This window comes from Sceloporus occidentalis, unplaced genomic scaffold, assembly GCF_023333645.1.
Source record: "Sceloporus occidentalis isolate IW3139 unplaced genomic scaffold, rSceOcc1.0.p SCAF_84, whole genome shotgun sequence".
Lineage (NCBI taxonomy): Eukaryota > Metazoa > Chordata > Lepidosauria > Squamata > Phrynosomatidae > Sceloporus > Sceloporus occidentalis.
In genome coordinates, this window is record NW_028317064.1 from 4,153,177 (window position 1) to 4,174,736 (window position 21,560).

Sequence of the window (21,560 nt, forward strand, 5' to 3'; positions counted from 1 at the left end):
ATTCTACCACCGATCTTTGTCAATGTCTTTGGAAGTAATGTTTCAAGAGGCTTTTTCCTAACACATTTCACTTTAACCCCTTCAGGACCGGCGTTTGTGTACTGCGTCTTCAGTTGAAGACTTTAAAGAGATCACGTGCACGGAATTGAGGGGAAGTGGCTGCTACGGATCGCTGGGGACACCCAGCAGTCAGTAGCAGCTGCCCCTCTCCATCCCAGCGTTCATAGCGATGCTGGATCGCGCATCATCGATGACGTACCTGGTACGCCCCGGTCTGCAGGTGACCTTTGATCAGGAAGTACCAGGTATGTCCTAGTCTAGAAGGGGTCAATTATAAATTTATATGCTCCTGATCCGACATGGACCGGCCCTTTGTGAACAATTTTGGACCGGACTTGAGGGGCAACTGTGGGTATCCCCTACAGAGTCTGCTTTAGTGCCAGGGCCTCCATTCGGGGCTATGAAGCTGAGATTGGGGGCTTAAGTCCCAGTAGCCCCCTTCCAGCTCACCACTGATTACAAACATCATCCATCTACAGAAACAAAGATCTGTAACATCCATCAAACAAATGTGAGATGTAAAAAAAGATAATAAATAGGACACAATACGGCCAATAACCGATTTATACACAACTTCATTACAGTTTACAAACACGTGGACCCAGCCTACACTTTGAGGTTGGTGCGGTCGTGGTACTTCTGGTAAGGATCACCGATGTACCAATTGCGTCTCTTCCAGAAGGAGGTGGTCATTTTGTCGAGCAGCTTGGACTGCGTCTTGTTACAAATAACCTCTTCTCTGAGCCGTTTCCTCCTGGCCGCTAACTTCTTCCACAACTTCTTTTTGTAGCCGGCCTATTGCAGAGACAATCACACAATAGAAATTAAACTGCACAATTAAATGATTCCTTCAGGACGGCTGCGGGTTTATCTCGTCATTTATCGAACATCAATAAGAGTCAACCCTGGAAGGATTATTCTGCATGAAGCGCTCTACTGACCCTCCATCCTGCAAACCTCTGCTTTAGTAAATAAACCCGATCCGGTTACAGAAGCAGAGCGAAGAAACCAAATTTTGGTGACAGAATTCCCTAATAACTTTTATACAAATGTCCGTATTACTAACAAAAATAAATAAATAAAAAGTAGTCGACCAAATCTAGATAAAATAAATGTTAAAGCTTTGTTTCAGCCAAGTGGCTTCCTTTTGTTTAAGTATTTCTAAAGAATATTACCATCTGAAGCAGTGGGTGGCCAGAGGTGACCACCTGAGCTGTTGTGAAACATTTCCACGATGCTCAACAAGAACCAAGCTGGGAGTAGCCCAGCACAGCATCATGGGACTTGTAGTTCCCCAACAACTAGATCATAGTTGGGCATCTTTCCTTTACATTGGACAGTTGGTCTACAAATGTGCAATCTTACAGAAACGCCACATCGCACACCTACTAGGAATGTAGACCATTGTGCTAAAGAAATCAGTGAATCCTTGCCTGTACACAAAGATTGTACACATGCCCTGATGAAAGTCAGTAATGACTGAAACGTCGACTTGACTTTGAATAAAATGAAATTGTCTATTTAAAGACCTGGAGTGCTGACCATCTTTTTGAAAGTGTTTTACATGGAAACTGCTGGTTACTAGCACCGGGCTTGGAATAGTTGGAATGGTGTGCAATGGACTCTGTGAGTAAATATATATATATATATAAAATAAATATATAAACAAAAAAAAATATATATATACAGCCAATTTAATTAAATTTTAGGATGTTCATCAGGAGTTACGCAGCCCTGTTTCGGAAATGAAAACGGAGGAATAACCTTGCAAAGAGGCTTCTTATGATATACTGTAAGTCTCTTGAATTAATGAATGTTTGACACAACAAGAAAAAAATATTGTCGTGCTGTACCATGTTAGCACAGCAGATATTCTGGTGACGAGAGGCCAGAGATCTACCGTTATTTCTGATGGGCACACCTAGGTTAGATGTAAGAATTTACCTTTTTTCGCACCCACAGTCCACAATGTAGGCGCAGGAAGCGATCAACAACAGCTTTCACTGACTTCCTCTTCCCTGAGCGCACACTGCAGTAAGTGAGGGGCCGGGAGGGCTGACTCAGAATGCTTGGCAGCAGCGGGCTTACTCTAAAGACACCCAGCAAAAAAACATAATAATTATGTGACGCAAGCAACAAAAGTGGGGAAACAACAAATATTCATATATCCACATCTTGTGACATCTGGAACTTCGATGCATAAGCAGTTGGGTCTCTCCCCAATTATTCTGCCCCAGGCTCAATCGCTAAGAGCGGCAGGGTTACCAGGCACAGAACTATGTTTAAGAAATCCCTCTGAGGTCATCACTTTATCGTTAAAGCTTTATCGGGCTGCACATCCCACATTTGTGGGTTTATTGGGCTAAGCTTTGGTGCAGATGATATGAATTAAATTGCATGAAGATTCTATTATTTCTCATGGTTATATTTGTAAAAGAACTGCCTTTTATATTTATAACCCAATGAAATGAATTATGTTGCCACAATCCGTTTTGCTTCCTTTCACAGTAAATGGATACGAATTGGCCAAGTAATAGTATGCGTGAAAACCCAGCCCCCCCCCCCAAAAAAAAGGATATGCGGATGTAGAGAATTCTTAGCGTAAGTGACGGAAATCTGTTAAACGTGAATAAAATAAGGTCTCACTTGCTGAGGACGGATCCACCAATAGCGGGTACTGCATTTTCAGGAACAGAAAGTCTAGTCGCTGCAGCTAGAAACGTTTGATGCGCTGATCTGGAGACCACCGAGCACAATCCAGATGCCTGTCTGACATTAACAGGAGCCGCAGGATTAAACGCCGGCCTTGTGAGTGCTGGGTATACACGCAAGAATGAAGAAAGCGGATGAATGACTAGTAGCCATTGTTATTTTCCCATCTGAAGACGTGGCATCAATTTGCATTTAACAATAAACGAGCAAAAATAACCCTAGTCTGTCCGGATTGTTTGACAGACCCCAATTATTCTAGCACTTGGCCACAAAACCACATAAATCCACTTTACAGATGATGTAGCCTAGAGTATTCATTTTTATGCTAAAATCGTCAGGTATTTTTAAAACCACTTATAATAACTTTAGACGATACGGTATAGGATCTGCTATCAGTAATGGTGATACTGTCATGCTAATATACCCAGTGCCATACAGCTCTTGGCAGTATATAAATATAAACGTAAAGGATAACTTTCCCACACAGTTTTGAACCCCCGTTATTGTGTTTTCACCCCGTTTCTCAAACATACCCGTTGCATCTCCTCGATGAAATAACCCCGGCAAATGCCTGATAGAAGAAGAAAAAAAATCCATAAGTATATTAAATAATAATAGAATTTGCGCTGTCATGGTCCCGACCAATCAACCTTTTTATCTTTGCAGACAGAGGGGGGGCAATCCAAAGGCCAAAAGGACTCAGATTTGAAATCTTGGCACATTAAAGGAAACCTAAGTACTGATCATATAAATCAGAGACAGATGGCAGGTATGTGACATGCATAAAGTTACCAGACCTGTAAGTGATAATGAAAACTCAGATTGTGCGATTACAATTAAGGACATAAATTAACCATTAAGCGATGCATTTGCAGAAAGCAATTATTTGGAGCTTCATCTAACTTTATATACTCTCTCTGACACATAGTAGAGGGCAGCGGGGGGGGGGGGATGCAGGCCCCTCCTGACCTTGCACACATTTTACGAACACTAAATAACTCCCATTACTCGCTGCCGACTATCCCACCGTATCCTTATATCTATCCCTTCTCCCCGCCATCCTCCCTACCCAGTACCTGAGGAAAGCCCAGGGCCGACCTCTCATAGCGCCCGGCAGCATACTGGGCAGCGCCATGACAGGCAACAGCGCTGGACCACGGACTGAACCACTTCAAGGGGGGTGTCGCTCTTATTGTAACCCAATTGCTCGCATTCACGCACTTTCCGTTTGTATATTAAATATGGCAATTTGTACTAGCTTTCATATACTCCGCGTATAAACCGTACATCAAATCCCAGGGCATTGGGAGCTCGGTCGTGTTACAACTACACCCCCCCTGAATCCAGACGTGCGGTGGTTTATTCCACTTCCGGGCTCTCCACGTGTGTATTGCTGCTGCATGGAGACGGTGTGAGGATTGTGTACCGATCGCTGGGGCCATGCTTGTCTCCCGGGACATCCCCTGGAGGCGTCTCAACGGCATATCCTTCGGGATATATTCGGCCAAGGAAATCAGGTAACCCCGGGGGTTTATGGTTAGGGCTGGCCTGGGGATAAAGGGCCCTGCCCCAGGGGTTATACAGTATATCGTTGTATCCTTGTGTCACAAGAAGTTGGGCAGCAGCTTGGAACGTTCTATTCTATATGTGTATATTTACTATAAAGCACAGCATGGCTGTCGGCCAGTCAGATAATTAAGCTATATATTTTACTCTGTAACTGTTCACAATTCATAATACTCTTCAAGAGTATGGAGTTCAACTCCCATCACTCTTATGTTGATGTCAGATGGAGTTCAGCCACAGGGGCCTGACCACAGTTTATCTGCTGTCTTCACTACATCCCAAATATGTCATTTTCTCCCTGACCTTATGCTTTATTGCTAGGTCAGCAAATCCTGTGTGTATAGATATATATATATATATATATCTCCTTTTCTGGCGCACCGTGCCAGCTGTGTTCTCATGAGCCGAAAGTAGGAGTGTTTTGCTTTTTGCCATTTTGATTTGATAGCAGTCCTGGAATAAAGAGGTTAACATGGTTCGACCCCCTTTCCATACATTAGTTATGATTATTGCGTGTAGTTATGCTGTGGGGTGTTTAGTGAAGGCTAACGCAGGGTCAGAAGCTTAGCTGTAATGTAAGGAAGTTTTGTTTTACGGCGAGGGTTGTGGAAAACTGGAACAGTCTCCCAGCGGTGGCGGTAAACACAGTAAGGGAATTTTGGCGTATGGCGCCTGAATCTAAGACAAGTCCAATGTGCTGCCCAACTTCTTGTGACACAAGCATGCTGTAACACTAACAGAATGCGGCCTTAGAAACATCATTTTTAGTACTATAGGGAAGAAATAAAAACTATTTTCGTATTTAATAATTTTTTGCCGGGAACGCTTACTCGTCCCCCCTGGCATAAAAGCAAGGTGCCGGTACGTTGTTGCCATAGAAACAGAAAAAAAGCTTCAGAAACGACAGATCTACGATGCTTCGTATACTTAGACGAAAACAGGAGTTATGTTCAAGCCGATGGCATGTTAGCCTGCTGCTGGGGGAGAAGAGCCTCGTTGCATGCGCAAGCGCAGAACACCGCGAGTTTGCTTCACTGACGCCTGATAAAACTTAGCATTTCTGCATGTTATAAGTCTGATGGATTTCAGGACCGAGTCGGTCCTGATTAAGTATTGTAATTAAAGCCAGGGCTTGTAGAGTTAAAGCACCTACACCGATATTTTAGAAGGTCTGACCGCTTGTCGCTCGCGGGTTAATTGTCGTCTCTGTTGCTGATTCCGTTCCTTGCTCTTTTAGGAAGCTGAGCGTCAAAGCGATTACCAACCCAAGCTACCTGGACAATGTGGGGAACCCGATGGTCAATGGTCTGTACGATCTGGCTCTGGGGCCCTCGGATAACAAGGAGGTGTGCGCTACCTGCGCTCAGGACTTCAACAACTGCCCCGGTCATCTGGGCCATATAGACCTCCCGCTCACGGTCTACAATCCTCTGTTCTTTGATGTACGTACGCTAGGCTCGTGGTGATAAACCGTTCTGCTCCTTTTAATCAACGAAACTTAAAAGCAGACTAGAGAACGTTGCCGGACGTAAAGTTCTTCGATACCCTTTTCCCCCCCTTTGTTGGGTTTTCTGCCTTGATGTATTGTGTCCAGCTTCACTGCTATTCCATGTTACATTTCCACTGGCTCTTTGTTTCTCTAAACACAAATACATTCTATTAACGATCCCTGGATCCTATAGTGAGATACGCCGTACAGAGGTGGTGAATGGTAGGTGGACACCATAGAGTTAAAGCTAGGAGCTCTCTGGGTGAAGCGCTGTTTCTCCTGGTGGTCGCAGCGGTACTGCCGGCCAGCGTCTGTGTTCCCGGGTAAGTACGGTGTGCCGGCAGACAGTGTCCTCTCTTATGTTTGTGCAACAGCACCTTGCTAAATGTGCAGATGTCTCCTAAGAGGAACCTACCTGTCACAGCTTTTAGCGCACGTATATTCATGTACTCCAAGTACCTGTAGTTTCTTTTTATGTAAGGTAAGGTTGGCAGCAGCCTGTGGCAGGGTCAGCGTTATCTAAACCATTTCTGAAGTTCTCTCTATTCTGCTTGCCTACCGACATCACAAAAGCTGCCCGAGCCAATCAACATCAAACAGCAGCTTAACCATGGGACAGAGATAAGTTAATTGTCACAGTTCCCCTATCGAACTGAGAATCCGTTATATTACAGCCCTGTCCGTACACTCGCGGTGTTGATGTTGTAATTTTGTCTGTAATGCCTTTTTTTTTTTTTTTTTAGTGGCCAAATGCTTCCGTGACCCACGGAACGTACGTTTTTGGTTAACGTGGACATTCTTCTTGTTTTACCGGTTTAAGGCATGTTTTTTTTTAAGGGAAGAACGTGCTGCCCGTTAATGTTGCGTTTGTTGCTTGTGCAGAAACTCTATTTACTGCTCCGAGGCTCCTGCTTTCACTGTCACTTGCTGACGTGTCCCCGTTCAGCGATTCACTTGCTGCTCAACCGGTTGAAGATCCTGGAGCGAGGAGTTCTCCATGAGGTTTATGAACTGGAAGCCGTGCTGAGCAGGGTGAGTATCGCTTCTCATATCTTCGCCCGTTACCGGGGAGCTCGTACTCGCTTTATTTGCATGAATCAACCTGGGCTACCCGCGTTCTCCTTAAGACGCTCCTGGTGTAGTTGACTCTTTTGACGTTGCTGCCACCCATTTGTGCCACCCATTGCCACTACTAGACAGGCTAATGTAGTGGTCATAGGTGGTGTGTTGGGTTGACCCTTTTAATACATTTCTCCGCTTACAGTTCCTGGAAGTAAATTCCTCAGCAACAGGCAATGAGATCCAAGAAGAACTAGAAAGCTACACCAGACAGGTGCTGAAAAAACACAAGAAAAAGTCAGAGAACTTGACGGTAATTATTCCGGAGACTTCATCGCTTCGAGGTTAACGCCGAGCTGTGAGAACCTCTTACGGATGCAGGCGTTCAGTAAACTTGGCTTGCGCAGCCTAGAAATGTATAAAAATTGTAATTTTCATTATTTTAAGGCCATAATGTAAAAAAAGTAATGTCTACTCATCTCGTGTCTGCCTTTGTTGTTTTTTTGATTAGGTGAAAAATATCTGTAATACTAGAAACCAGCTGATTGGAGAGTTCTGGAAAGTCCATATGGGTTCAAAGAGATGTCCAAGCTGCGGGTGAGATGGTAGAATTTGCATATCCAGTGGAACTGAACCTTAACCATGAGTAGAGTGCTTTATCGTCATTATCAAACACATTTATGATAAACGGCGGCGGCACCTGTGCTGGCCGACGAAACCGTTTCTTCTCCAGGCAGAGGAGTGATGGTTGGACACCTCTTCCGATCTGCCAATACGGCCCTCCTTATTTCCATTATTATTTTTATATTATTATTATTGTTTCCTATCATAATACACGCAAGCCCCCCCTTACCCCCGCAGACTTCATTAGGCTCTATGTTAGTGATTGGTGCTGAGGGTTTTTAGGTGACTGAAGTATTACGTAAGCATGTAGAGTGGTTTTATTAATAAGACGTACAAACCTGTAGAGATTTGGGGTAAAATCATTTTTTTTTTTTTTTTTTCCTTAGCACTCCAAGATCTGTAGTGAGAAAAGAACACAACAGCAAGTTAACCTTAATAATGTCCTCTAAACGGAACAAACCATCTGAAGAAGAGACTGAAGAGAGTAAGTATTTCAAGTTTTTCAGCATTGTGTAATAGAGATCTTTGGTCAGACCCGCACCCTCTCTCGCACCCTCTCTCGCACCCTCTCTCGCACCCTCTCTCGCACCCTCTCTCGCACCCTCTCTCGCACCCTCTCTCGCACCCTCTCTCGCACCCTCTCTCGCGGCCAATACAGCGAGGGAATTGCAGAGATGTGCAAACGTCTCCTTAATCTAAGACAAGGCCAGGGACTGATTACGGTCTGAGTCTTTACATAAATAGGTTTCTAATTTACTTTAGGCCAAGGGTGTCCAACCTGCGGCCCTCCAGCTGCTGCAGGACTACATCTCCCATACTCCTCAGCCAGCTGAAAGAGCGTGCTTTAGGCTGTCCTCTCTTAGGCCAGTCATTGGTTATCAGTCTTGCGATGATGAGACCTTTTACGTACTTGTTCCATAAAGTAAAGTGATATTCTATGGACCGATTCCCTCCTGCACAGAAGAACCGACAGCGGCAAAACCTACATAACCTGCAAAATAAGTCCACAAGGAATAGAAAGACTTTTAAGGCTTAAGAGCTGTGTGGGGTTTATTCTCTAAACTGGGCGTCTTCATCTGCAGAACCCATTGATTTAGCGGATGCCTTATGAACGCTCGGCCTCTGTGACTTTCTCCTCTAGGACGGAAGTTGGTTATTGTATAGCATAGTTAAATAGATTTTATTCAGAGGTGGAGTTTTTCAAGTCCATGCTTTTAAGGTTAAAACAATGACTTTGTCTTCTTTTTCTTTCAGAGTTGAGCGGCTCGGAGATGCTGAAACGGGGATATTTGACTCCAACCAGTACAAAGGAACATATCGATGCCCTGTGGGAAAATGAAGGTCAGTCTTCTAATCTATTGAATTTTATTTTAAATGTAAAATGCCAACGTTCTGTACCAACGTTGAGTGAGACGATTATCTTTTATATTGCCCGACTTGGGTCCCATTCTTCTTTAATTGAATCTCTACAGCCGATTCGATAAGTTAAAAATGTTGAATCCCGCGGGCCGATGCCTCACTCCGTCCCTCGGTCCCTCTGTGCCCGGTAAGTGTATGGCGGGACTGACCAATAGAGATGAGCGTGGCCCTAACCTTCACATCTCACTCAGGCCCAGTATGCTGATGGAGTGTGAGCGCAGGTATATGGCATCGGGGGGGGGGGGGGCTGACACTGGACGCGCCTTTCCTGAAAAGAGAAGCGGGTGTATGTGTGTAGTGCTATAGCAACACTCCAATTCTTGTTTTTAAAATAATCCGCCAGATTCAGAGTAAAATAACTACAGAATAATCCTCATCCGATGATATCCAATAACAAAAAGAGCAATCTATCTATAATCTATGAAACAACTATCATTTTTTAACTATATCTATATATATCTATATATATATATCTATATATATATATATATATATTTATATTTTAATTATATTAATGTGATTGTACTCAACCAAAAATGTATTCCTGACCCTGTATAATATGTCAACATGGTCGTTAGCATTCCGACACGAGTATGATACTGGATTGTATATATAATATGTAATATATAAAGTGAGCTGTGAATTGGTGCCGGAGCTGTGCTGCCCTGTGTTAGAAGCTTACGATTGTAACCGGGGCTCTTCGTTGGCCGCCTGCAAAATAGGACTTTTTCTTCTGTTCCAGGATTTTTCCTTAAGTACCTGTTTTCTGGAATGGAGAGCAGCAAGAAATCTACGTTTGCTTCGGACATATTTTTTCTAGAGCTTCTTGTGGTTCCTCCTGCAAGGTAACGGAAGTGTTAAGTTTATATATTCTCCTAAGGACGCTGCTTTGTGCTTTGGCGAGACCCCCGATTGTACCGTAATTAAGTAAAAATGGAACGTAACTCTAAATCTAACTTTAAAATTGTTGCCGAAATCTGGTGTCTGTAGATGAGTGTTTAATAATGCTTCTACTACCCCCTTAATTTTGGAAGTGGAAGGGTTTTCCCATCACATCACCTTTACCCACCATAACTTATGTAATGCTATTTCTCCTGCTGAAACACCACACTGAGATGGCACTTTATGGCAGTGCTAATGAAGTCCAGTTCATCCCATGAAGTTTTTTCCACCACAGACTTTCTTTAGATCACAAGGCAGTATGATGGGGAGTCTCTGTGGAGTGGGCATACTGTTAATAAATATACGTATGTCGGAAACCTTGTATCAGTTGGAACCTGCCATTGAAAAAAAAAAAGTGACACCGTATATTTTAAATTAAGTGATACTAGTTAAAAAAAGGGGGAAAGTGGGACTGCGAATGCTCTTTTTTTGCTCTTATAGGCCAGAACGTCCGAATGTATTTGCTTCCTGCGACTGTTCCGGTTTAATACGTTAAAATAACAGCGTAGGATTGCATTGACTCTCTCTTGTTTAACCAGGTTCCGTCCCGTCAATCGGCTGGCGGACCAGATGTTCACCAACGGACAGACGGTTAATTTGCAGGCGGTCCTCAAAGATATCTCGCTGATACAGAAGCTTCTGGCTGTGATGGCTCAGGATCAAGTGGTGGCCCCGGAGCTCACCGAGAATGCCCCCAGCGTGGTAAGGAGCCCCCGCCAGTATGCAAGTGTATGGGATTTAAGGCTACCCTGGACGTTATACAAAATTCTGTGCGGTTTGGGTTTTTCCGGGAGATACAGAAAGTAGACAGGCTGTCTACACGGGCAGAATCTGATATCAGCTGCTATATTTCTATACTTATGGTCACTTTAATATACATTCTTTCAAAACTAAAATGTAAAGGGTTACTCGTATTAGACCGAGTCTTTAGTTAACTGTTTCCTTGGGAAGCTGAATGACCTCACTTGCCTGCCAGTGAGTCCTTTGTTTCCCTTTCTTTCCATAAAACAGCCAGTTCCCTATTGTTTGGGGCGGCAGCCTGATGTATTGAGCAGATTGTACATTTTTATATATTTTTAGTCCTTGTATTGATATCCTAGCATTAGGCAGAGAATATAGTAACATTAGGGCAATATAAGATTAAAATTTTAGGGCATAACCTGAAATAGGCTAATTTACTTCTAATGAGGCATTCTAGTTCCCTGGTACCAGATACCTCCTGGGCTTTATGAGTATACTGGCGGTATCCTTTCTGAACACTAGGGGGCAGTATAACACTTTACTCGCCAGGCAGCTTTATCGGTTAAAGGGACTTTTCTTCATTGCACCGATTGAAGAGCTGCAGGACAGGCTTGGCTGGCCCTTCTAATGTATAATTGGCAAGACTGATTTAAAGTCTCCTCACACATTGAATTATGCATTCTGCAGGGCCTGCTAAACTCTTCACGGTCGATAAACATACCGGTTTTGGCCCCTCATTAAATAACTGGGCCGTCACGTGATCCACCGGACAATATAGGTAATAAATGAAGGCAAGTTCCGGGAACCTGATGGGATCTTTACATGGACCCCGTCTGCTTCCCGTTTTGTTTGTGTGGTTTGTACCGGACATGGCCGGGCCCCGGTACAAAGGCATCTTACCAGCAGGGGCCACGGGCACTTCTGTGAATAAAGAAGCGAGAATGAATGGTAGGCCGCTTGTTTCTTGATAAGATCTAACTCTAAAGCCTTTTATTGCGAGAAATAGTTTAAGGTATCCGGTCTCTTTACCCGCAGGAAGACGCAGAGACCGAACACATCGACCGCTCTTTCCTCACCATGTTGCCGGGGCAGTCCCTCACTGATAAACTGTACAATTCCTGGGTCCGGCTCCAGAGTCACGTAAATATTGTCTTCGACAGCGACATGGACAAGCTGATGACGGAGAAGTACCCGGGCATCCGACAGGTTAGTAGTTTCACCTCCTCGGCGCGGTCTGTCGCTGTATGCCCCCTCTTCTTCCAAATGGGTTGCCAGAGAGTCCATAAAAGTAAAGTACGAGGACGGTGTAAAAATATCAAGCTTGTGAAAATGTCGTAATAAAACTAGAGGCTTAGAGGTTATGTGCGAAAGTTCTAATCACTGGGGGAGGGTCAATAAGTGGAACAGCCTCCCAGCGGAAGTGGCAGAGGCTAATACAGCGAGGATGTTTGAGCTCACGTGGGAAAGGCATGAAGCTATCCTGAATCTAAGACGAGGCCGAGAACTGATTCGGGTAAAAGGGGAGACTAAATGGTTTCATTTTGTTCTTTTTGATAGTGTAGGTTAGACCCACGCTATATGTATCTGTTACGGAAGGATGGGATGTGCATAAAGCTAAAAGAATAAATAAGTAAAAAGATTCTGTTGTAAAAGTGGTCTTATTGGCTAGAAAATTCCATTGGTTGCTATGGTGTTAAGACCGCTTAGCAAACCTTGCACCAGAATAGTTGATAGTGACTTTTGGATTGTAGATTGTTACCCGTGTACAGTGATACAAAAACAACTTGAGTCCACGATCCAATGGTCCTGAAATGACAGCAACTTACATTATGGGAAATAATAAGTCCGGGGCGCTGTTTTTATGCAGATCTTGGAGAAAAAGGAAGGATTATTCCGAAAGCACATGATGGGGAAGCGTGTGGACTATGCAGCTCGATCGGTCATCTGTCCTGACATGTACATCAATACCAATGAGATCGGCATCCCTATGGTGAGTGTGGACTGTTGATCACCTGATTAGCATTATAATTAATGACTTTCCAAGTGGTTTTTTTAATACAGCCCTTATCACTCTTAACCCTTTGCGGTCCTATGTCAAAAAAAACCCAGAATGTTGCAGAATCTTGTAATACCTTTTTTATTGGACTAACAGTATTTAAAATAATAGACGAGCTAGAGAATTTGCAGACAAAAAACTAAGAGGGTCATAAATAGTAAATAGTGGCATATACTGCACAGATAAGGCTAGGGGGGGCAGGGGTGAGCGTGTAGGAGAGAGAGAAGAAGAGAAAAAAAAACAAAAAAAAAGCACAGGTTATAGGAAGTTTTGATAGTGTGCTAAGAAGCTCAAATCCACATTAAGTCCTCTGTTTTTACAATCATAAAAATGTATCATTTTGGCTTCAAATGTCTTTCTTTCTTGGGTGTTTTTTGAAATGACCTCTCAGTGTTTTGATTTTAAGGTCATGTATGGAGTGACCGGTTTGGGTGAAGTGGCGCCCAACTGGAGTGCAAAGGTTTTCTTCATCATGATGGTTGATGGAGGATCTGTGCAGATTCATCCTTTTATTGAGTTGCTGGCAGGTTTCACCGATGTAACACCCTATAGTACATTTGGTGCATTGAATCGAGTATACAACATTCTGTGAAGTGCATGAGTTTGATCCTTTAATATTGTGTGTCTTGTTGTTGATCCTTTAATATTGTATGTCTTGTTGTTGATCCTTTAATATTGTCTGTCTTGTTGTTGATCCTTTAATATTGTCTGTCTTGTTGTTGATCCTTTAATATTGTATGTCTTGTTGTTGGTGGCTGTGTTGCTGGTACAGATGTGTTGGCAAAGTTTGCATCTGGCTTTGTTGCATGGTTTGCTTCCATTATCTGTGTGTGTTGTTTCAGTATGTAGTTTGCTACTCACCAGCTTTTGTTTGAGATTAGCTGGTTGTCTGAAGGCCAAGATGGGGGGTTCAGGGAAAATTTATTTTAACACCGCATCCTCTGCTAGCATTGGCTGCAGATCCTTGATGATTTTTCGGATTTCAGTTCGTAATCTGAAATATTTATAATTCCTGAGCTGTTTGTGTTGTAGTCCGGGTTAGTAATGAGACCATCGGCTGTTTCGGGTGCTTTAGTGGTGATCCTGGTCTCTCCCTCTGTTTGGCTTTTGCTGACATTTTGGGAAAGCCTGTTAAGTTTGTTGTTTTTCTTCATGAAAAGCTCTCTCTTTTGTTTGGCGTTGAAATATTGCATTTCTTTTTCCACTTTTTCAGTCGTGTGTATGTTAATTCCCCGTAGTTTCTGAAGTAGGGATTGTTTTTCATTTTGAATGCTTGTTTTTTTCTTATATAGTAGGTGGATAAGGTGATTCCTAAGTTTCTCACTGGTGCGTTTGCAGAGGTTTTTAGCATATTGTGATTTATGCGTTGTAGCGACTGGATTTTTGATCCTCGGTCCGTTGGGGATGAGCCTTCTTTTCTTACAGTGAGATAAGAAGTATATGTCACTGTTGAGCTGTGTTTCCTTTGTGGTGATTTTGAAGAATTGCTTTGTTAAACGGCTATATGCGGTATCTTCCATAGTACTGTAGTTTGGGGTAGTTTTGCATTCTTATACACTGGACTAATTCGGCTACCCCAAACTACGGTCCTATGTCGGAATATATCAGACAAAATATTTTACGACTTGTGGTGGGATTTACTAGTTGACCGCTAGGTGTCGCTATTATAGAAAATATATTTTACGGCTTGTGGTGGGATTTACTAGTTGGCCGCTAGGTGTCGCTATTATAGAAAATATATTTTACCGCTTGTTGTTCACTGTTGGATTTCCTAGTGACCACTAGATGTCGCTGTTATAAGGAAGAATGAGCTATATTATTAGTACAGAGTGATTCTGAAAGTGATTTTACTGATGAAGATGATTATAAAAAAAAAAATAATTGCTTCGTAGTTATAAGAAAATAACCGTTTTGCATAAAACATTTTTTTTGTGTTTTTGTCTAAGTTAAATTGGGCCTGCTTAGCGCACTTATTGAAAATGTATTGGACCACAAAGGGTTAATTATGAAGGGCTACCACTGTCAAGTTTCTCCAGCGAAAGGCTAGCCCTGTATAATGTATGTGTCAAAAGGCGAAGAAGTTTCGCTGATGTAACTATACATTATGCAGGGTCAACGAAGCTCACTGGGGTTCATAATGTATAGTGACGTCAGGAAGCTGAAAAGCGACTCTTCTATTCCCACGAAGGTATTTGCCACCAAGCTGACTTATCCCCAGCCGGTCACTCCCTGGAACGTGCAGGAGTTACGACAAGCCGTGATCAACGGGCCCAATGCCCACCCGGGTGCCTCCATGGTGATCAACGAGGACGGATCTCGTACCGTGCTGAGCGCCTCTAACCATACGCAGAGAGAGGCCGTCGCCAAACAGCTCCTCACCCCTTCCACGGGGGCGCAGAAGATGGCAGCCAAAATTGTGAGTCTTCTTTTGGCCAGTAACTTATTGGAATGGTAGCCTCTGTGTTTATATGTATACTGTTTTCATTAAAAGAGGCCATTTTTTTTGCTTGGGATACATGAGAATTCTCTCCGGAATCGGCATTTATCTTTAACAGATTTCTAGCTGGCTCCTTGTGTCCTAAATATCCACAAATACTTTCCATATCCCACTCGGTGCAGTTATAACCATAACACCTACAGTGCTGACTCCCGGTGGAGGAGGTAGAATACAATGTTTATCTGAACTCTTTTTCTTTTAATCTGCGAGTTCAGTGGCATGTGGGGGCAAAACCTGTATAATCGATGACTTCCACCACCCACAACACCCTTTTGTCCACATCTCCTTGTACGGCTGCCAGAACCGGTCCATTTATATCTGAAGAGAGGGGGAGGAATAATTACAAAAACCTCTTCTAAAGCCCTGACCTAGTCCGTAGAATGTGTTGTTTCCGAGGCAAGGTTAACTAAATTGCTACTATGTGTCCTGCCATTCCTGTCCACGAAGGTTTTCGGGGGGCGGTTGTCTTTTCAGGGTGGTCGCGGCGTTAGTTTCCGGCTCCGTGCCATGAGAGTGTTTTGGATCGAAGGGTAGTTCTCTTTACGCGTGTTCTCCGCGTGTCCGCAGGTCTGTCGTCACGTGAAGAACGGGGACGTGCTGCTCCTTAACCGCCAGCCGACCCTGCATCGGCCGTCCATCCAAGCTCACAAGGCCCGGATCCTGCCGGGGGAGAAGGTCCTGCGGCTGCACTACGCCAACTGCAAGGCCTACAACGCGGACTTCGACGGAGACGAAATGAACGCTCACTTCCCCCAGAGCGAGCTGAGCCGCGCCGAGGCGTACACCATAGCGTGTACCGACGAGCAGTATCTGGTTCCTAAGGTACGCGGCCCCCTTTATTTAGCCATCGGACCCGATGATAGCACAGCGCCGCCCCCCCCGTAGGTCTTCCTAGGAACCAGGCGGTGCGCATGCGCGACTAATGAAACATTGCACCGGTTCAGCTCCTGAGATAAATCCAGGACAGATAGCAAGTGTGTTTTCTCAGCTGTGTATTTTTTGCCTCTCGGCTCGTAGGATGGCACCCCGTTGGCCGGTCTGATCCAGGACCACATGATCTCTGGAGCCAGCATGACCATCCGCGGCTGCTTCTTCACCCGGGAGCAGTATATGGAGCTGGTGTACAGGGGCCTGACGGACAAGAGAGGCAGAGTAATCACCCTGCCGCCGGCCATCCTCAAACCGCGTGCGCTATGGACGGGAAAACAGGTATCGTGCATAAGAACCGGTATAAACCGGAAGAGAAGGCTGGGAGGGTAGTCGGCAGGTGTAACAACTTCCCAGCAGAAGTGGTAGAGGCTGTTTGAACATACATGGGATAGGCATACGGGTCCTGAATCTAAGGAAAGACCCAACGATTAAGGTTTGGGTCTTTACGGCGGGACCCTGCCAAATAATGACTACTTCTCCGAGTAACTAATGCCGCGTTGTTATAGCGGGGTTGTCGGACTCGGCGGTCTCACGGCGTCGTCATCCTCCCGGGATCTCGGCCGGCAGACAGTTTGGTAGAACGCGTGTCCCGTCTCCGTGTTGCAGGTGGTTTCTACGTTGCTGATCAACGTAATTCCGGAGCAGCACATCCCGCTGAACTTAACCGGGAAGGCGAAGATTGGTGGGAAAGCCTGGGTGAAGGAGCCCCCGCGAGCAACGGCCGGCTTCTCACCCGATTCCATGTGCGAGTCCCAGGTAATATCGTCCGTGTGCGCATATATACAATACACATATCGTATAATACCGCGATATAGCCTGCTTTACCGAATGTCAATTCTTGCTTTGTTTTTATTTTTTTTTCCGTCCCGGTTTTATCTTTATCTTGGTAAAATGTCTCGCCCCTCAGGTTATCATCCGTAACGGAGAGCTGCTTTGTGGCGTCCTGGACAAAGCCCACTACGGAAGCTCTCCTTTCGGCCTGGTTCACTGCTGCTACGAGCTCTACGGCGGGGAGACCAGCGGGAAGCTGCTGACCTGCCTGGCCCGACTGTTCACGGCTTACCTCCAGCTTTACCGGGGCTTTACTATGGGTGAGGAAACGTCCGTCCACCCCGCGGGTCTCTGAACTATAATGGTTTTAATGCACACTACGTCCTCTATTGGGCTTATTATTTTATATATACATTTTATATATTGACTTTACTACTGTACATGTACGAATATATACACCGATCAGCCATAACAGTCAGGGTGCCCATGCTGACCTCTGTCCGCTGCCGAGAGCGCCTACAATGGGCACGTAAGCATAAGAACTGGACCACGGAGCGATGGAAGAAGGTGGCTGGTCTGATGAATCACGTTTTCTTTTATATCACGTGGATGGCCGGACGCGTCGCTTACCTGGAGGACACGCGGCACCGGGACGCGTCCATGGAGGCCGCACGTCGCACCTTACAGAACTTAAAGGATCTGCTGCTAACGTCTCGGGGCAGATACCGCAGCGCACCTTCAGAGGTCTAGTGGAGTTCATGCCTTGACGCGTCAGGGCTGTTTTGGAGGCAAAAGGGGGACCTACACAATATTAGGCTGTTGGTCATAATGTTATGGCTGATCGGTGTGTGTGTGTGTATGTGTGTGTGTGTGTATGTATATATATATATATATATATATATATATATATATGTATATGTATATATATATGTGTTTGAACCTATATATTAATGCAGATATCTATATATATTGACTTGCAGGGGTGGAGGACATTCTCGTTCGGCCCTACGCTAACATCAAGAGACACAGGATTGTGGAAGAGTCGGCACACTGCGGTGGACGGGTAAGTTCTAGAACTAGTAGGATTCCTCTTCTCGCTGTTCCTCGACCCACGTCGGGATGCAATAAAATGGTAACTCCAGACGAACGCTGCATCCGGCATGAAGTGCTGATCCTCTTCTACATACATGGAACCTTTTTTAAAGCCATGCTACGCAGCAGCAATGCATTTCTATATCTGCGTCATTTCCTTTCTGTGTTCTCCCGCGCTGTTGTATCTGTAGGCTGTCCGAGCCGCCTTTAACCTGTCCCTGAATGCCACCGACGAGGAAGCCCAAGGGAAATGGCAGGATGCCCATCTCAGCAAAGACCAAAGGGACTTCAACATGGTGGACCTGAAGTTCAAGGAAGAAGTCAACCAATTCAGCAACGAGATTAATAAGGTGAGTGTCGGGATCCCCCTTCTTTGTTGAAGCATCGTAGACAATGGTGGACTTTCAATGTAAAGATGAGTCCATGTCCCCGATGAGTTCTCCTAAACTTTGCTCTATGATGTAACGTAACCATCCGAGGCGACTCTTCTCATGCTTTGTATCTTCTAGGTATGCATGCCTCTTGGTCTTCACCGGCATTTCCCAGAAAACAACCTCCAGCTCATGGTTCAGTCCGGAGCCAAGGGATCGACTGTCAATACGATGCAGGTGCGCCCATGCGTGTAATAAAATAATTCCGGGTGTTAAGAAATCTCTGGCACTTCATCAGCATTGTACAGAAGATATTGGCATTTATAAGATGGCAATAAAATCCTACCTATGAGCTTTCGTATCACTCATGGGAGTTGACTTTGTTGGGCAACCTCCACCGGGAGAGGTCTCTTATACCCCCCCCCACCCCCCCACACACGGATAAGTTGTGAAAAACCCTAATTCCCTGCTTACTGTTCCCGTTTCTGCGCGTTTTCCCTGCAGATCTCCTGCTTGCTGGGTCAGATTGAGCTGGAAGGCCGTCGCCCGCCTCTGATGCCCTCCGGAAAATCATTGCCCTGTTTCCAGCCTTATGACTTTATGCCTCGGTCCGGGGGATTTGTGACGGGCCGATTTCTCACCGGTATCAAACCTTCTGTAGGTTATTTCAGTATTTTTCTATCAGCGATCATCGCTTTTATTTACTTTAAAGAAGCGGGAATATATTGTACGGCCGATTACCATGCACCACCGACGTTCACTTTACCGTGTGGCAGTAAAGGGGTAAAACAAAGTAATGCCGAAGTCTCGTTAAGGGTCTGGTCCCTATAAAAGGTCGCGGTCTTTTGTTCTTCGTGTAATTCATACCTCCTGTATGTATAACCCCCTATTTTTTGAGTATGCTTTATGCTATTATTTTTTTCACAGCATTTTCATTTTTATTTTTTTTTTATTATTTTTTTGCAATTTCTGTTGAGTTGGTGGCCAACGTTTTTATTTCGTCCTATTTCTCGTTAGTTTTTATTTATACTAATTAGTGCTTTCTGCTTGAATTCTAGTATGTAACATCGTATGGCCAGACGGGGGTGGGTGCGTTAATCATTTGTTGAAAAGCTCAGATAGACCTGCATATGTTTTTTATATTTTATTACTGATTTTTATTTGCTTATTATTTATGGCGCCAACAATGTAGTCGGCACTTCTTACGGTTCATACGTTCAAAGGGCAACCGCCATTTTCTTCTGATGTTGCTGTCCCTGAAATAAATATATTTTTTTTGTTTTTGTAGGAATTCTTCTTTCACTGCATGGCTGGGAGGGAAGGTCTGGTAGATACAGCCGTGAAGACCAGTCGTTCCGGGTACCTCCAGCGGTAGGCATCGTTCTCTTCTTCGCAGCGCCTTGAATGAGACTCGACGTTCTCCACCATAGTGGGGCTTTTTGTTAAAGATGACTTTTTTAAATTATATATTGCATTACGTTTATAAGGTCCGTTTGCCTTTTGATGGGGGCTTCAAGGGTCTCCACCTGTGCTTTCTGTCACCGTAGAAAATCTTGTGTTGACTCAACAGGGCAAAGTGAGATCCGTCTACACCTCTAATGACCGCAATACAGGGGTCGACAAATGTGGTTGTGGTCTAGGAGCCAGCTTTATTTTCCTTTCCCCAATCATGTTTTTATTTTCATATATGACCCCCTTGTCTGCAAGGATGTTTATTGGGAGGGGGATACAGCATAAAACGCACCCTTCACCCCTTCATGACGCCATAAAGACTCAAGCTTGTATGTTTCCTCATCATTCCTCTCTTTGATTTGTAGTGTGCCTGCCAAAGATTACATTCTTTCGGGGGCTTTTATATTAAAACGTGTGTATATATATATATATATATATATATATATAATTATTTATTAGCACCAAAATATAAAACATTGAAAAGTATTTGGTGCTCCTCCTCCGTCCATTTTTTTTCCATCATTTGGGTCAGAGTTCTTTCTCGGGTCTTTGTAGAAGAGACTTCTGTGGAAGCCATTAGAAGGTTTGCTGCTTTTCAAAGAGCCGCCGCTAAAGTGTTTTTATTTTCTTAATGCAGCACCCGACGCTTTTCATCAGAAACCTAATAAAGATAAGACCGGAAGCGAATTCACACTGAAACCAAACCGTTCTTCTAATATTTACCAACACACCTGAGCAAAACAATGAATGAGGCACCAGGCGCTTTTATCTGCTCTGTTTGTGGATGACTGCTTTATCTATTATAGATTGGGGAATTTACCCGTAACGTCATACGCCTATGTACACGCATGCTAACACTATGCACTAATCCACACGCTAACACTGTAAGCTGATATACACACTCTTGCTAATGCTATACAGTAATATACACATCACCATACTTAATATACACACTCGCTATTCACACGTACACACTGACACACATCTGGCACTACAATACAGTACACCTATTCACTCTAGTACTATACATTTACACACACGGGCAATACACTATCCACGCTGACACCAGCACTATACTTATCCACTCTGACACTACAGCGCACACTGACTATACACTCCTTCTCCCTCCTCTTACCTCGTGGAGACCCTACTGCGACGCTGCCTATCTTCTGCCACGGGGAATCCTGCACCCTATGCTTTCCTTTGGGACTACGGTGAAAAGAGTCCATGAGATCGGGTAACATGCATTACGTGGCCCCGCTGAACACCAATCGCGCTGCAGGGAAGCATTGGGTGCTGGATTCACGATGGTGGCCCTGGCAAGTTTTTTACCCCCTTGTGCTGAAAAACCCTGTGTTTGTGGAGCCCGGCTATGATATATGCTTTTAGTATTAGGATTTTATCGTCCAAAAGTGGAACTGCTTAAAAAAAAAAAATGTTGACCTCCTAGTAGGTTTTTTGGTTTTTTTTGTGAGAAACTGACATTTGAAATTCTGATGCAGTGTTGGAAACAAACCTTCAAGATTCATTCTCGTTTTGGAACATGTTGGATAATTGTTCTTTCTGTGGCGGGTTTTTTTGACACCCCAGGCCAAGTAAAGGGCACAGAATTGTGGGAGTTGTAGTTGAACATGAGCTACGAGCCAGCCGTTGACTACCTACCTACACGGTGGGCTTTTGTTTGTTTCTTTAGCTGACCGTGATCGATCAGAACTACATTTCAAATAGATCGCTGTCTTTATAGGAGGCGATGTTGTGGTTACAATGGCACACGTTATC

The 21,560-nt window shown here is 44.3% G+C and overlaps 2 protein-coding genes across 2 annotated transcripts in view; one reads left to right on the forward strand and one right to left on the reverse strand.

Annotated features, from left to right (window-relative positions):
- Positions 1-666: 666 nt before the first annotated feature.
- LOC149285132 (large ribosomal subunit protein bL35m-like) lies at positions 667-3,907 on the reverse strand. The gene is made up of 3 exons (XM_089495812.1): positions 3,849-3,907; positions 2,005-2,149; positions 667-855 (listed from the first exon to the last, which is right to left on the reverse strand). The coding sequence occupies exons 1-3, from the start codon at positions 3,905-3,907 to the stop codon at positions 667-669; spliced, it is 393 nt and encodes a 130-aa protein (XP_089351938.1).
- A 305-nt stretch (positions 3,908-4,212) lies between these two features.
- The window catches only part of LOC149285133 (DNA-directed RNA polymerase I subunit RPA1-like), a 32,763-nt gene continuing 15,415 nt past the window's right edge, over positions 4,213-21,560 (forward strand). The window contains exons 1-21 of the mRNA XM_089495772.1: positions 4,213-4,289; positions 5,576-5,780; positions 6,710-6,859; positions 7,092-7,199; positions 7,398-7,483; positions 7,897-8,007; positions 8,772-8,851; positions 9,672-9,774; positions 10,411-10,570; positions 11,648-11,818; positions 12,480-12,602; positions 14,857-15,084; positions 15,733-15,987; positions 16,183-16,374; positions 16,702-16,851; positions 17,003-17,186; positions 17,847-17,929; positions 18,150-18,308; positions 18,468-18,566; positions 18,834-18,986; positions 19,618-19,700. Coding sequence (XP_089351898.1) covers positions 4,213-4,289; positions 5,576-5,780; positions 6,710-6,859; positions 7,092-7,199; positions 7,398-7,483; positions 7,897-8,007; positions 8,772-8,851; positions 9,672-9,774; positions 10,411-10,570; positions 11,648-11,818; positions 12,480-12,602; positions 14,857-15,084; positions 15,733-15,987; positions 16,183-16,374; positions 16,702-16,851; positions 17,003-17,186; positions 17,847-17,929; positions 18,150-18,308; positions 18,468-18,566; positions 18,834-18,986; positions 19,618-19,700 — 2,960 coding nt within the window. The remainder of the gene's footprint in view (positions 4,290-5,575; positions 5,781-6,709; positions 6,860-7,091; positions 7,200-7,397; positions 7,484-7,896; positions 8,008-8,771; positions 8,852-9,671; positions 9,775-10,410; positions 10,571-11,647; positions 11,819-12,479; positions 12,603-14,856; positions 15,085-15,732; positions 15,988-16,182; positions 16,375-16,701; positions 16,852-17,002; positions 17,187-17,846; positions 17,930-18,149; positions 18,309-18,467; positions 18,567-18,833; positions 18,987-19,617; positions 19,701-21,560) is intronic.

Excerpts from the sequence above, each read along its gene's own strand:
- LOC149285132 (XM_089495812.1), bottom strand. The coding sequence starts at position 3,907 with ATGGCGCTGCCCAGTATGCTGCCGGGCGCTATGAGAGGTCGGCCCTGG. Across the intron at positions 2,150-3,848 it reads CGGCCCTGGGCTTTCCTCAG|AGTAAGCCCGCTGCTGCCAA; the intron begins GTACTGGGTAGG and ends GGGTGTCTTTAG. Across the intron at positions 856-2,004 it reads GACTGTGGGTGCGAAAAAAG|GCCGGCTACAAAAAGAAGTT; the intron begins GTAAATTCTTAC and ends TCTCTGCAATAG.